The sequence below is a fragment of the Heteronotia binoei genome, chromosome 3 (genome assembly GCF_032191835.1).
Source record: "Heteronotia binoei isolate CCM8104 ecotype False Entrance Well chromosome 3, APGP_CSIRO_Hbin_v1, whole genome shotgun sequence".
Taxonomy (NCBI): Eukaryota; Metazoa; Chordata; class Lepidosauria; order Squamata; family Gekkonidae; genus Heteronotia; species Heteronotia binoei.
The window spans coordinates 188,434,797-188,450,765 of NC_083225.1; the positions used below are offsets into that span (position 1 = coordinate 188,434,797).

General features: G+C 48.8%; 1 protein-coding gene across 1 annotated transcript; it reads right to left on the reverse strand.

Annotated features, from left to right (window-relative positions):
* Nucleotides 1-1,642: 1,642 nt before the first annotated feature.
* On the reverse strand, nt 1,643-12,984 carry AAMDC (adipogenesis associated Mth938 domain containing). Its single transcript, XM_060235205.1, has 3 exons — nt 12,831-12,984; nt 3,139-3,234; nt 1,643-1,867 (listed from the first exon to the last, which is right to left on the reverse strand). Exons 1-3 carry the CDS (start codon nt 12,960-12,962, stop codon nt 1,727-1,729), a joined length of 369 nt encoding a protein of 122 aa, XP_060091188.1. The 5' UTR covers nt 12,963-12,984; the 3' UTR covers nt 1,643-1,726.
* Nucleotides 12,985-15,969: the final 2,985 nt, after the last annotated feature.

Below are 15,969 nucleotides of genomic sequence, written 5' to 3' on the forward strand. Positions count from 1 at the left end.
GGCTTTTATGTCAGCTGGTGGAAGGAGGGGAAGCGTCCCCTTCTTGCTGGGCGACTGGAGAAAGGAAGAAGGGAAGGGAAGGGAAGTGCTTTGTGATCTTCCGTCGGGCACGTCTTGCCACCACTGGAGCCTCCGAAGACATAAAGCCATAAATGTAGATAAAAAGGTAGTCCCCCTGTGCAAGCACCAGGCGTTTTCGACTCTGGGGTGACGTTGCTTTCACAACTTTTTCACGGCAGACTTTTGACGGGGTGGTTTGCCATTGCCTTCCCCAGTCGTCTACACTTTCCCCCCCCAGCAAGCTGGGGACTCATTTGACCGACCTCGGAAGGATGGAAGGCTGAGTCAACCTTGAGCCAGCTACCTGAACCAGCTTTCACTGGGATCGAACTCAGGTCGTGAGCAGAGAGTTCAGACTGCGGTACTGCGGCTTTACCACTCTGCGCCACGGGGCTCTGTTGAATGTAGGTAACGAACGCACTATATATTTTGATTTTCCCCCCCATATATATACACTTCCCCCCCCAGCAAGCTGGGCACTTATTTTACCGACCTCGGAAGGATGGAAGGTTGAGTCAACCTTGAGCTGGCTACCTGAACCCAGCTTCTGCCGGGGTCGGACTCAGCTCGCGAGCAGAGAGCTTCGTTTGCAATGCTGCAGCATTACTACCCTGTGCCGTGGGGCTCTCCGTCAGCTTACATCCCTGAAATTTTGTGCCACAGTCTTAGCACAAGAACAGCAAAGGGGGAGTTTTCATTGGGGAGAAGAGAAATAGCAGAAACGGCCCTCCCCCCAAGACAGAATAGCCCTCCTTCCTCACGTTGGGGCTTCCTGCTGTTGGGGCTCCCAAAGTGGGAGCACATACAGCCGGGGCTGCGTGGACTGCGCTGGCTGCCAGTTGTATACCCGGGTTCGTTACAAAGTGCTGGTTATCACCTTTAAAGCCCTATATGGCCGAGGACCTGCCTCCCTTAGGGACTGTCTCTCTCCACACGAACCCCAGAGAGCACTGAGGTCAGCAGGGAATAACCTGCTGACTATCCCCGGGCCAAAAGAGGTAAAACTCCAAAGTACCCGCACTCCGGCTTTCTCTGTTATGGCTCCACAATTATGGAATCAACTTCCAGAAGAAATGCGGGCCCTGCGGGACTTTGAACAGTTCCGCAGGGCCTGCAAGACCATCTTGTTTCGAATGGCCTTCGCTGATTAGAACTGCTAAGTAAGTTTGCCATCTAGGTAATAGCACAAAAATATTAATTTCACTGTTTTCAGAATTTTGATAGATTTTAATTAATTGTATTTAAAATGCTGTATTGTACAATGTATATATTGAATTCTTGTTGTTAGCCGCCCTGAGCCTGCTTCGGCGGGGAGGGCGGGATACAAATAAAAGGTGATTGATTGATCCATAACGGTGAATGGAAAATGCTAAAAACCAGACCATAAATCTGACATGTGGCCAGTAGGGTTAACAAAAAAAGACAATCAGTGACTTAACCTCTTGCCGCTTTTATTGGTTAATCCTGCCTGCTACGATCAGACTCTGAATCTTTGCATTTATAAATAATCTTTCTTAAAATGGTTAGATAACAGCTTTGTAATTTTGGGCTTAAAAACGGACAAGAAACCGAGAAACTGCGCGCTACCCCCAATTTATTTTATTCGGCCCAAGGCACAAGATGGTGGGACAGTTGAGGGGGGGGGCGGGGCGTGGTAAATCTGGCTCTAGCAGGTGGAATGGAAGACCCCGCCCACTTTAACCCCTTGCAGAGCCAAAGCGTTGTACTCTCTCACGGCCTTCTCAGTCTGCAGGACTCGCACGTCGATCCCGTGTTTCTTGAGATAGTCCACAGTGGAGGACGGCACCTTGAAAGGGAGGGAGAGGGACACGGATTTAGTGACTTCGGCAGAAAAACACCTTGGTGAGAAGCCCCTCTACGAGGCCTTACGAGTGGAATCGCGACTGATCTACAGAGGTTCGATCCCCTGGAGCAGGGGTGGCCAAACTGTGGCTCGGGAACCATGTCTGCTGGCTCTTTTGCACATGTTGTGCGGCTCTCAAAGCGCCCACTGCCCCACTGGCTAACTTGGAGAAGGCATTTCTCTCTTTAAATCACTTCTCCAAGACAAGCCAGCCGGCAGTTGGAGAATGCATATAAAGTTAAAGTTGCTTTCTTTCCACTTCTCCTTTTCCCCACCTACCTACCTTCCTCCCCCCCATCTATTTGCCTTAAGAAGATAAGAGAAACCATGTTGGATCAGGCAATGGTCCATCCAGTCCTACACTCTGTGTCACATAAGAACATAAGAGAAGTCAGGTTGGATCAGGCCAATGGCCCATCCAGTCCAACACTCTGTGTCACATAAGAATATAAGAGAAGCCATGTTGGATCAGGCCAATGGCCCATCCAGTCCAACACTCTGTGTCACATAAGAACGTAAGAGAAGCCACGTTGGATCAGGCCAAAGGCCCATCCAGGCCAACACTCTGTGTCACATAAGAACGTAAGAGAAGCCATGTTGGATCAGGCCAAAGGCCCATCCAGTTCAACACTCTCTGTCACATAAGAACAAAAGAGAAGCCCTGTTGGATCAGGCCAAAGGCCCATCCAGTTCAACACTCTGTGTCACATAAGAACGTAAGAGACGCCCTGTTGGATCAGGCCAAAGGACCATCCAGTTCAACACTCTGTGTCACATAAGAACACAAGAGAAGCCCTGTGGGATCACGCCAATGTCCCATCCACCACTTCCTGTGGCAGTGAATTCCACATGTTAATCACCCTTTGGGTGAAGAAGTACTTCCTTTTATCCTTTCTAACCCGACTGCTCAGCAATTTCATCGAATGCCCACGAGTTCTTGTATTGTGAGAAAGGGAGAAAAGTACTTCTTTCTCTACTTTCTCCATTCCATGCGTAATCTTGTAAACCTCTATCATGTCACCCCGCAGTCGACGTTTCTCCAAGCTAAAGTCCCCAAGCATTTTAACCTTTCTTGATAGGGAAAGGGTTCCAACCCTTTAAGCATTCCAGTTGTCCCTTTTCTGCCCTTTCTCCAATCCGATGCAAAGGAGTTCCTGCTGCAAAGAAAGCCCCGCCTGCGGTCCATCTAGCCCAGCATCCTCCGGCACGGTTACCTGCAGGACTTCGCTCATGCCACGGCCGATCACTACGGTTTTCGCACCCTTCTGAATTACTTCTTCAACGTCGGCTGGCTGCACACCAGGGACGTGCTGCGTTTGAAAGGGAAAGACAAAAGTGAGCTGTAGACGTCCACCCCAGCCTTGTGTTTTAATCAGGGGTCGTTTTGTAGAAAAATAGGTGGTGGAGCTCATTAGTAATAACTCATTACCATATGCCGCCCCCTGCCAACCGAAAGCAACCTGACGCAAGAAAGGAGAGCCCCAGGCAGATGAGGCCTGTTTGGGCTGGCTTGAGATCCAGCCAGCCCAAGCAGGCCTCGCTCACCTGGGGCTCTCCTTGGCCACCCCCTCCCCCAGCAAGCCACCCACTGCCCGAAATCACATCAGAAGTGGAGAAAGGGCGTTGGGGGCTTCTCCAGCGGTTAATGAGGGCTGCTGGGGGTGTGGCAAAGCCCCTGGTGGCTGGCTGGCTGCCTGCTCTCCTAATCCAGGGATTGTTATGCAGCTGCGACTATTCAATGGACCAGGCAGGTAGGTAGGTGGGGAGGAGGAAGGGGGCATCAGAAAGGTTTAGGAGCTGTGCTCCTGTGAGCTCCCGCTGAATTAAAGGCCTGAGAGCCAGTTTGGTGTAGTGGTTAAGTGTGTGGACTCTTACCTGGGAGAACCGGGTTTGATTCCCCACTCCTCCCCTTGCACCTGCTGGAATGGCCTTGGGTTAGCCACAGGTCTCGCAGGAGTTGTCCTCGAAAGGGTAGCTGCTGTGAGAGCCCTCTCCAGCCCCACCCACCTCACAGGGTGTCTGTTGTGGGGGGAGAAGATATGGGAGACTGTAAGCCGCTCTTAGTCTCTGATTCAGAGAAAAGGGCGGGGTATAAATCTGCAATTCTTCTTTTAATCATGGCGGCGGGGGTGGGTGGGTGGGGAGGTTCCATGACATTATTTAAGGAACCATTTTCCAAAAGCCAGCTCAGAGTCCCTTTTGAAGAAGAAGAAGATATTGGATTTATATCCCGCCCTCCACTCCGAAGAGTCTCAGAGCGGCTCACAATCTCCTTTCCCTTCTTTCCCCACAACAGACACCCTGTGAGGTGGGTGGGGCTGAGAGGGCTCTCACAGCAGCTGCCCTTTCAAGGACAACCTCTGCCAGAGCTATGGCTGACCCAAGGCCATTCCAGCAGGTGCCAGTGTAGGAGTGGGGAATCAAACCCGGTTCTCCCAGTTAAGAGTCCGCACACTTAACCACTACACCAAACTGGCTCTCCACACCAAACTGGCTTTTGCAGCTATCAGAATGACAAAGCTTGAATTTAGGCCATCACACACACACACAAAAATACCCTATGGCATCAGCTGGGTGATTGTGTTACGGTGTTTTATATTCAAGGGCAGGGTTGTGTGTGTGCGCTCCTTGTTTCTGAAACACAGAAGCTGGAGAATGTTGTACCGGCAGCAGAAATCGGCTTCCCAGGAACCTCAGGTTCCATTTCTTTTCTTTTTTTTTAAATTCCTCAACAAGTAAATTTCTAGTCCTCGGTGTTTTGAAGATTTGTCAGTCAAGACAGGTAACGGTGTCCAAGGGGACCCAAAGTGATTGACATTGTTCTCTCTTCCATTTTAGCAGCCCCGTGGCGCAGAGTGGTAAAGCAGCAGTACTGCAGTACTGTGATCTGAGCTCTCTGCTCACGACCTGAGTTCTATCCCAGCGGAAGCTGGTTCAGGTAGCTGGCCCAACAGGGCAGACAGGCTGAGGCCTTCATAAACTATGAGAAGAGCCCTGTTGGATCAGATGAATCCAGCATCTAGTCTCACACAGTGGCCAACCAATTTCTCTGAATGGCCAACAACAGGGCATAGGGGTCAAGGTCTTTCCCTAATATTAAGGACATAAGAAGTGCCCTGCTGGATCAGACCAGTGGTGGCATACCAGTTCCTCTGGACAGCCAACAATAGGGCATACAGGCCAAAGCCTACCTCTGATAAGAATATAAGAAGAGCCTTGCTGGATCAGACCACTGAGGGTCCATCTGCTCCAGCACCCTGTCTCATACAGTAGCCAACTAGTTCCTCTGGAAGTCCAACAGCAGGGTGGAGAGGCCGAGGCCTTCCCAAGAACATCGGAAGATTCCTGCTGGATCAGACCGATGGTCCATCTAATCCATCATCCTGTCTCACACAGTGGGCAGTCAGGTCCTTTGGAAGGCCAACAAGTGTCCAGATCACGTGAAGTGATGGTATCGCTTTACTCTGCTCTGGTAAGACCTCACCTGGAGTATTGTGTTCAGTTTTGGGCACCACATTTTAAGAAGAATACGGACAAGCTGGAACGGGTCCAGAGGAGGGCGACGAAGATGGTGAGGGGTCTGGAGACCAAGTCCTACGAGGAAAGGTTGAAGGAGCTGGGGATGTTTAGCCTGGAGAGGAGGCGGCTGAGAGATGATACGATCACCATCTTCAAGTACTTGAAGGGCCGTCATATAGAGCAGGGGTGGCCAACGGTAGCTCTCCAGATGTTTTCTGCCTACAACTCCCATCAGCCCCAGCCATTGGCCATGCTGGCTGGGGCTGATGGGAGTTGTAGGCAAAAAAAAACTTCTGGAGAGCTACCGTTGGCCACCCCTGATATAGAGGAGTGCGTGGAATTGTTTTCTGTGGCACCAGAAGGTAGGACCAGAACCAATGGGTTGAAATTAAATCAAGAGTTTCTGGCTCAACATTAGGAAGAACTTCCTGACCGTTAGAGAGATTCCTCAGTGGAACAGACTCCCTTGGGAGGTGGTGGGCTCTCCTTCCTTAGAGGCTTTTAACCTCTGTTAGATGACCATCAGACAGCAATGAAGATCCTGTGAATTTAGGGGGAGGTATTTGTGAGTTTCCTGCGTCGTGCAGGGGGTTGGACAAGATGACCCTGGAGGTCCCTTCCAACTCTATGATTATGTGATCCTAAGAGGGCATGGAGGCTGAGGCCTTCCCCCGATGTTGCCTCCTGGCTCTTGGATTCAGAGGCCTAGTGCCTCTGAAATGTGGAGTTCCCCCCTTTAGCTGAAATCCCAGATCTCTACTCTACCACAGGCAGGCTAGCCATCTAATTTCTGGTCCACTTTCTATATTACATTCTCAGGCGGACATCCACATGAGAAAGTTTATTCCAGTGGCATGTAAGAAAGGGCTGGGAGAACTCAGTACTGACACAGCTCTTCCTGCCCTCCCTCTCATGATCTGCCTGAGTTCACAGAAGGAGTGTACGAGCCAGTAGAAATGGTGTTTTTGTAGCGGGGGGGGGGGGGAGAGGAGGGGGAAAACGTCTTGCCTGTAGCTAACCCCCCTCCCCTCCTGTGGTTTAACGCTAGTCATACGGACCCCAGAGGAAAAAGAGAAGAAAAGGAACTGGGTTTTGTAATAAGGATAATTGGCCTAAGAAACGTAGCCCTTTGCTCACTCGTTGATCTCCGGAGGCAATGGGGCTTCGCGAAGAGATTTTATTTCAAGCGACACAAAAGGCTTGCCCTCATGGTAGAGGTCACGCCATCTTTTTGTTTTTCTAAAAAACCCACAAAAAACGACTGTTTATTTAGAAAGGGCAGAAGGAGGGGGGGGGAACCTGAAAATAGCCAGCACAGCGCCTTGGATCTGGGCACTGCTAGCTGCATTGTACAAGAACTGGCCAGAACGGAGGGGGAAAGGGATCATATTTACGCGATTACTTTTCTGTTGGCAATGGGGCATTCAGACACGGATTGGGGTCCCCCCCCCTCCTTGGCCACTTATAGGGTTGCCAGCTCCAGTTTGGGAAATTCCTGGAGATCAGGAGGCAGTCACGGCCTGAGGACAATAGTCCTTCTAAGCCAGGGGTGGACAAATGTGCTTAATGGAATAGCCACACGGAGTAAACATCAAATCAGTTTGATCTTCTCTTTTATTGTTGTCGTTGTTGTTCAGTCGCACAGTCAAGTCCGACTCTTTGCAACCCCATGGACAAAGTCACGCCAGGCCCTCCTGTCTTCCACCATCCTCCAAAGTCTGCTCAAATTCGTGTTTGTTACATCAGTAACACTGTCCAGCCATCTCATCTTTTGCCATCCCCTTCTTCTTTTGCCTTCTGTCTTTCCCAGCATCAGGGTCTTCTCCAGTGAGCGCTCCCTTCTCATTTGGTGGCCAAAGTATTTCAGCTTCAGCTTCAGCATCTGACCTTCCAGGGAACAGTCAGGGTTGATTTCCCTTAGGACTGACCGATTGGATCTTCTTGCAGTCCAAGGGACTCTCAAGAGTCTTCTCCGGCACCACAGCTCAAAAGCATCTATTCTTCTGCACTCGGCCTACTTATAAGTTATTAAAAATGTTCCTTTTGCTTTTTTTGTTTCTTTTCTTTCTTTTAATACTTTTTTTTCCTTTTCTCTCTTTTTCTACCTTCATTTTCTATTACTGTGCTAGCTGTGGATCACACCTAAGAATAATTACCTGATAGTAATTTTAGGAATAACCTTTATAGATTGCATAGACAGTATTTAGAGTTAAGAATTCATATCAATGCATAATTGATATTTTTATAATAATATAGGTTCAATTAGATTGACTGTATCTTGATACAGGAATTATTGCCTTAATTTTGAAGTTGTATCCATCTTGACCTCTTGCCTTGAATAGAAAATGGTTTACATATCTAGATACACCTATGTAACTTAAATTCCTTATTTGATATTTTATTATATGTATGTAAGTATTTGTGCTTGTTTGTAACCTGATTTAATAAGATTAATTGTACATGAATATTAATATTGATATTAACTTGGCGAAGTTTGCAGATGACACTAAATTGTTCAGGCTGGTGAGAACCAGAGAGGATTGTGAGGCACTCCAAAGGGATCTGTTGAGGCTGGTGAGTGGGCGTCAACGTGGCAGATGTGGTTCAATGTGGCCAAGTGCAAAGTAATGCACATTGGGGCCAAGAATTCAAGCTACAAATACAAGTTGATGGGTTGTGAACTGGCAGAGACTGACCAAGAGAGAGATCTTGGGGTCGTGGTAGATAACTCACTGAAAATGTCAAGACAGTGTGCGATTGCAATAAAAAAGGCCAATGCCATGCTGGGAATTATTAGGAAGGGAATTGAAAACAAATCAGCCAGTATCATAATGCCCCTGTATAAATTGATGGTGCGGTCTCATTTGGAATACTGTGCACAATTCTGGTCACTGCACCTCAAAAAGGATATTATAGCATTTGAAAAAGCCCAGAAAAGGGCAACTAGAATGATTAAAGGTTTGGAACACTTTCCCTATGAAGAAAGGTTAAAACGCTTGGGACTCTTTAGCTTGGAGAAACGTCGACTGCGGAGTGACATGATAGAGGTTTACAAGATTATGTATGGGATGGAGAAAGATGAGAAAGAAGTACTTTTTTCCCTTTCTCACAATACAAGTACTTGTGGGCATTCAATGAAATTGCTGAGCAGTTAGGTTAAAACGGATAAAAGGAAGTCCTTCTTCACCCAAAGGGTGATTAACATGTGGAATTCACTGCCACAGGAGGTGGTGGTGGCTACAAGCATAGCCAGCTTCAAGAGGGGATTAGATAAAAATATGGAGCAGAGGTCCATCAGTGGCTATTAGCCACAGTGTATATATATATATATATATATATATATATATGTTTGTGTGTGTGTGTGTATATGTATATATATATGTATGTGTGTATATATGTATATAAACACACACACACATATATTGGCCACTGTGTGACCCAGAGTGTTGGACTGGATGGGTCATTGGCCTGATCCAACATGGCTTCTCTTATGTTCTTATGTGACTCAGAGTGTTGGACTGGATGGGCCACTGGCCTGATCCAACATGGCTTCTCTTATGTTCTTATGTGACACAGGTTGTTGGACTGGATGGGCCTTTGGCCTGATACAACATGGCTTCTCTTAGGTTCTTATGTGACACAGAGTGTTGGACTGGATGGGCCATTGGCCCAATCAAACATGGCTTCTCTGATGTTCTTATGTGACTCAGAGTGTTGGACTGGATGGGCCACTGGCCTGATCCAACATGGCTTCTCTTATGTTCTTATGTGACTCAGAGTGTTGGACTGGATGGGCCACTGGCCTGATCCAACATGACTTCTCTTATGTTCTTATGTGACACAGGTTGTTGGACTGGATGGGCCTTTGGCCTGATACAACATGGCTTCTCTTAGGTTCTTATGTGACACAGAGTGTTGGACTGGATGGGCCATTGGCCTGATTTATTATTTATTTATTTATTACTTTACATTTATATCCCGCCCTCTCCGCAAGCGGACTCAGGGCGGCTTACAGTATCATAAAAACAATCAATTCCATAAAACATATAAAACCATAATACATTTATCAGTTTAAAACTATTACGCTATCTCAATCCAGTCTGGCGGTATTGGGTTCTGACTATGACCACCAGCTTCTGTAGGATGTCCGGTGGCAGCCCATGATCCAACATGGCTTCTCTTATGTTCTTACGATCATTTCAAAAATTAATAAAAAATATTAAATGAGATAATGTTTGTGAGCTGCAAGCCAGGAAAGTTGTCAGTCTCCAGCTTTGAAGGGCAGACTCCGTGGCATCTAGGTAGGGTTCCCAGCCTCCAGGAAATCTCCCGCTTTTACCACTGATCTCCAGCTCGCAGAGAAAATGGCCGCTTCGAAGCACTGTGGACTTTATGGCATGGCGCCATGCTGAAGCCCCTCCCTTCCCCAAACCCTGCCCTCTCTCAGCACCACCCCCGAAGTCTCCCAAGTATTTTCCAACACAGACCTGGCAACCCTAGGATGGCAGGCAGGGAAATAAATGGGAGGAGCGAGGGAGAGATGGAAGGAAAGCAACTTTAACGGCATTCTCCAAGCTGCTGGCTGGCTTGGCCTCAATAAGCGATTTAAAGAGACAAATGCCTTCTCCTAGTCAGCCAATGGATTGTATAGGTGGGGAAATAGGTATCTTGGATTGTATAGGTGGGGAAATGTTTATGTATTTTATTGTATTTTATGTTTTTTTAGGAGGGTATTTTATACTATCTTAGGTATTTTTGGAGGGTTTTATATGATGTGTTATAGTTTTTATATTGGTCTATGACTGTAATAAAGTAAAGTTCATAGTCAGCCAATGGCGGCTTCGAGAGCCACACAACATGTGTGAAAGAGCCACAGTTTGGCCACCCCGGCTCTAAGCTGCGGAGCCTTCTGAGCTCCTGCCCCAAATGAGGCCTGATGCCACAGCGAGAACGGATGTTTTCTTGGTCAGGAATCATCTCAACGTGGCTCGGATGTAATGATGTCAGCGGGCCACAGTGTGAAGCTCACATCGCCAGCCTCAGACCGGGAAAGGAAGGTTCCCTCCTTGGAGATTAGAAATTGGCTTCCCAAGGAGGAATGCGGCTCCCGGAGGGACCCCACATCATACCTGGACTGTATTACGAGTCGGGTGGGGATGCTTGGAGCGCCGCAGTACCGTAAGTCGGCTCTGCCCATGACAGCCTGCGCAGGGTAACGGCCCCCGGGAGTCTCTTTCCTGCTCTCGCTTGAAAACCGCATCCGATACGCAATGCTCCCTCGTAAGTGTCATGGCAACCTTTCCCTTTCGAGCCCCCATTTTGTCCTCTGTTGGGCGCAATCAAGGTCTGGGGAGATGGAAGGGGAAGGGAAACGGGGGGCGGGGTGTTCTTCGAGGCCCTGGTCCCAATTTACCCTCCGCTGCCCACTGAGAGCCAGTTCGGTGTAGTGGTTAAGTTGGCCGACTCTTATCTGGGAGAACCGGGTTTGATTCCCCGCTCCTCCGCTTGCACCTGTTGGAATGGCCTTGGGCCTGCCAGAGCTCTCTTATTTGGGAGAACCGGGTTTGATTCCCCACGCCTCCACTTGCACCTGCTGAAATGGCCTTGGGTCAGCCAGAGGTCTCTTATCTGGGAGAACCGGGTTTGATTCCCCACTCCTCCACTTGCACCTGCTGAAATGGCCTTGGGTCAGCCAGAGGTCTCTTATCTGGGAGAATCGGGTTTGATTCCCCACTCCTCCACTTGCAGCTGCTGGAATGGCCTTGGGTCAGCCAGAGCTCTCTTATCTGGGAGAACCGGGTTTGATTCCCCACTCCTCCACTTGCAGCTGCTGGAATGGCCTTGGGCCTGCCAGAGCTCTCTTATCTGGGAGAACCGGGTTTGATTCCCTGCTCCTCCACTCGCACCTGCTGATGTGACCTTGGGTCGGCCACGAGTTCTCTCAAGGCTGTTCTGCTCCAGAGCAGTTTCTGTCAGAGCTCTCTCAGCCCCACCTACTTCACAGGGTGTCTGTTGTGGGTGAGGGGAAGGGAAAGGAGATTTGTAAGCCGCTCTGAGAAGAAGAATATTGCAGATTTATACCCTGCCCTTTTCTCTGAATCGGAGACTCCTTTGGCTAGCAAAAGGGCGGGGTATAAATCCAGTCTCCTCCTACTCTTCCTCGTGAAGCTGCTGGGTGACAATGGGCCAGTCATAGTTCTCTCTGAGCTCTCTCAGCCCCACCTACCTCACGGGGTGTCTATTGTGGGGAGGGGAAGGAGATTGTAAGCCACTCTGAGGCTCCTTCAGGTAGTGAAGAGTGGGGTAGGAATCCAAGCTCTGCCTCCTCTCCTCCTTCTTTAAAAAATGACCATTCACAACCGCTGTGCCCCTGGAGTGACAGAGCTTAGCGATCAGAAATGTGAAGGAACTTGTTCCAAACCTGAAAGGAGAAACCCCACCCCCCCAAGGGAGTCAGCATGATATAATTTTAGGGTTGCCATCGCCAGGACATACCTGGAGATTTTGGGGGCTGGTATTTGAGGCGGGGCAGGGTTGGGGGAGGGACTTCAGTGGTCCACCCTCCAAAGGGGCCATTTTCTCCAGGTGAACTAATGTCTGCCTGCTGGAGATCCACCGTTAGCGGGAGATCTCCAGCCACCACCTGCAGGCTGGCATCCCTCTGTGATGGTTCGTGTCCTACTAGATGTAGCAATCCCCGCATGTGCTCCTCCTGACCTACCTTGCAAGGTGGCTGTGAGGAGAAAATGGAGAAGAACATAAACTGCTTTGGGTCCTCAGTGGGAAGCAACATAGGATATACGTGAGGTAAATTAAAGGTGTCAAACATGCGGCCCAAGGGCCGAATCAGGATCCCAGAGGGCTCCTATCAGGCCCACGAGCAAGTCTGCTTCCTTCTCCCACTCTCTGGCATCTTTCAGTTATCAGAGACTGTTAAATAAAATATTACAAGCAAGGCTTTTTTTTTTAGCGGGAAAGCAGTTCCGGCTGGCCTGTGCCAAGGGGGTGTGGCTTAATATGTAAATAGACTCCTGCTGGGCTTTTTCTACAACCCCCCCGCGTGAAACAATGGTGCTGTCAAGGGGTGTGGCCTAATATGCAAATGAGTTCCCGCCAGGCCTTTTCTACAACAAAAGCCGATTGCAAGAGTGCTAATCTTTTAAGCGTTTTTTTTTTTAATTTAAAGCCTTAAAAAATAATCTTTAATTGTGTTTATCTGTGTCCTCTATAAAGTTTACGTCTCCACTACCTAGCATTACATTTTATAACACACACGGCCTGGCCCGATAAATGTCAGATCCGGCCCTCATTAAAAAATGCGTTCAACTTTCCCTGACACAAATAAATAAATATAAAAGGTGGGTGGCCATGAATTGTAGATACCTACATCTGTTCCTGTTTCTCTCCAGTCCCACGTCCGGCTGCCTCCCGGCCATACTTTGCAGTCCTTGTACGTTGTGGAACAGCCTTTCACCGTCATCCGGCCCCAAGAGAGGGAAGCGATTTCCGGGGAAGACATTGTCGGATGGAGGGAGGGGGGAGATCTGAAAGATTAAAAAAAAACCCTGCAGATCACTCTGGCAAAGAGCCAGTTTGGTGTAGTGGTTAAGTGTGCGGACTCTTATCTGGGAGAGCCGGGTTTGATTCCCCTCTCCTCCACTTGCAGCTGCTGGCATGGCCTTGGGTCAGCCATAGCTCTGGCTGGAGTTGTCCTTGAAAGGGCAGCTGCTGTGAGAGCCCTCTCAGCCCCACCCACCTCACAGGGTGTCTGTTGTGGGGGAGGAAGGGAAAGGAGATTATGAGCCGCTCTGAGACTCTTCGGAGTGGAGGGCGGGATATAAATCCAATATCTTCATCTACCTCACAGGGTGTCTGTTGTGGGGGAGGAAGGTAAAGGAGATTGTGAGCCCCTCTGAGACTCTTCGGAGTGGAGGGCGGGATATAAATCCAATATCATCTTCTTCTAAAAAGAAAAGCCACAGCTAAGGAGTCAAAAGGGCTGGCCTCGAAGGAATCAGGTCCGTCCCAAAGATACAGGGTAAAACAGATGTGAAGTTTGAGGAGTGATGCTGGAACACCTGACAGTTTGGTTCTACACACCAGCTGAAAGCTGGGAACCGATTTTTTGGGGTCAGGCAGTTCAGACAACCGTGAGCAGGCGGTGCCTGTTTGGTGGTTACTGCCTGCCAGGATTTTTTTTGTAGCAGGAACTCCTTTGCATCTTAGGCTACACACCCCTGATGTAGCCAATCCTCCAAGAGCTTACAGGGCTCTTGGTACAGGGCCTACTATAAGCTCCAGAAGGATTGGCTACATCAGGGTGTGTGGCCTAATATGCAAAGGAACCCCTGCTAGAATTCCACCCCTGGGCCACACATCCCTGATGTAGCCAATCCTTCAAGATCTTACAGGGCTCTCAGTACTGGGCCTACTGGAAGCTTCAGGAGGATTGGCTACATTAGGGGGTGTGGCCTGATATGCAAAGGAACCCCTGCTAGAATTCCACCCCTGGGCCACACATCCCTGATGTAGCCAATCCTTCAAGAGCTTACAGGGCTCTTCATACTGGGCCTACTGTAAGCTCCAGGAGGATTGGCTACATCAGAGGTATGTGGCCTAAGATGCAAAGGAGTTCCTGCTATAAAAAAAGCCCTGCTGCCTGAAGTTTCAGACAGCAAATTACAGTGCAATGAGCAGCATTTCGTGCATGCATGTTCTCACACAGTCTATGGGGAATCTCGGCTTCCCTGTCGTTGCTCTACAGCCGGTAGTTCAAACAGTCAGTTATAGGGCTGCCGGACACCCCCACCCCCATGGAGGAGGTGGGGTCCCCAACCCAGTTGCTGATCAGATGCCCAGCAAGGAGTGGGGGGACTTACCAGCAGAAAAAGGAAGGCTCAAACCCCATGGCTGGCATTGCATGGGAAGTGATGTCATTGTACCAGTGACTTCTGGGTGATGCTCTGGTATTTGGGCAAAAACTCTCATGGTAGGAGCTGTTTTTGTCCAGATACCAGAACATCGCCCAGGTGTTGCTAATGTGAACACACACAAACACTTGAAGCTGCCTTCTACTGAATCAGACCCTTGGTCCATCAAGGTCAGTACTGTCAACTCAGACTGGCAGCAGCTCTCCAGGGTCTCAGGCAGAAGTCTTCCACATCACCTCCTACCCGATCCTTTTAAGTGGAGATGCCAGGGATTGAACCTGGGACCTTCTGCATGCCAAGCAAAAGCTGTTCCCCTGAGCCAGGGCCCCTTCTTGATGATGTCGTCACTAAGCCAGGGGTGGCCAAACTTGCTTAACATAAGAGACACATAGAATAAACATTAGATGGTTGTGGGAAGCAAGGAGGGAGGGAGGGAAGGAAGGAGGGAAGGAGGGAAGGAGGGAGGGAGGGAAGGAAGGAAGGAAGGAAGGAAGGAAGGAAGGAAGGAAGGAAGGAAGGAAGGAAGGAAGGAAGGAAGGAAGGAAGGAAAAAAAATAGATGGCGGAGGGAGGAGGTGGAAAGGAAGCAGACAGAACTGCTTTCTCCCAGAGGAGATCTGGGAAATTACAGGCCAGTCAGTCTGACTTCAATACCGGGAAAGTTGCTGGGAACCATTATCTAGCCTCACTGGAACAGGTTTCCTCAGGAGGTGATGGGCTCTCCTTCCTTGGTTTTTTTTAAACCGAGGCTAGATGGCCATCTGACAGCAATGAAGATCCTGTGAATTTAGGGGGAGGCGTTTGTGAGTTTCCTGCATTGTGCAGGGGGTTGGACTAGACCACCCTAGAGGTCCCTTCCAACTCTATGATTCTATGAAAGGAATTAAAGAGGGCAGCACAGGGTTTCCCTTTAGTTTCATAGCTCTTGCAGGAGCTGTATTTACTAACCTTGATGTCAAGCCAAAGAAATATGCATAATAATGCACACAGTGGTCAGTGATTTATATGGTACACACGTGTTTCCTTCTCCTACTAGTGCCAAAAGATAATTCCCTAACTTTCCCTTTGCTGGTCTTATGGGGACTGTTATTCCCAGTGTTTGTTTTTTTAAAAAGCCTCCTTCTAGCTCGGTTGTGTTGCAAAGTGCATACATATGCATTTTACCTTTCTGTGCAAAGCACTAATAGTTTTAATAAAGACATGTGTGTAATATTCGTTCATGTCTTACAGCTCTCAAAACATTTGACGTTCTTTCTACATGGCTCCTATGTTAAGCAAGTCTGGCCACCCCTGCCATAGAGGCTACCTTCCAGAGCAGCCCTTTTCTCCAGAATTGATCTCAGTCACTTGGAGATCAGTTGTGATCCCAGAAGATTGCTGTCCTCCGCTCTGAGCTCCCCAAAAGGGGGAAGGGGCGGAAGAGAAATAAACTAATAATAATAAAAGATCTCCAGCCACCACCTGGACATTGTCAAAACAACATCACTGAGGAGCACCGTCAAACATTCTCTTCATTGAACCAATTTGGTTCATACAAATGATGCAATCCTTAATAGAAACCTCTTCTAAAGTAACATTATGTGGAGCCGGTGGTAAC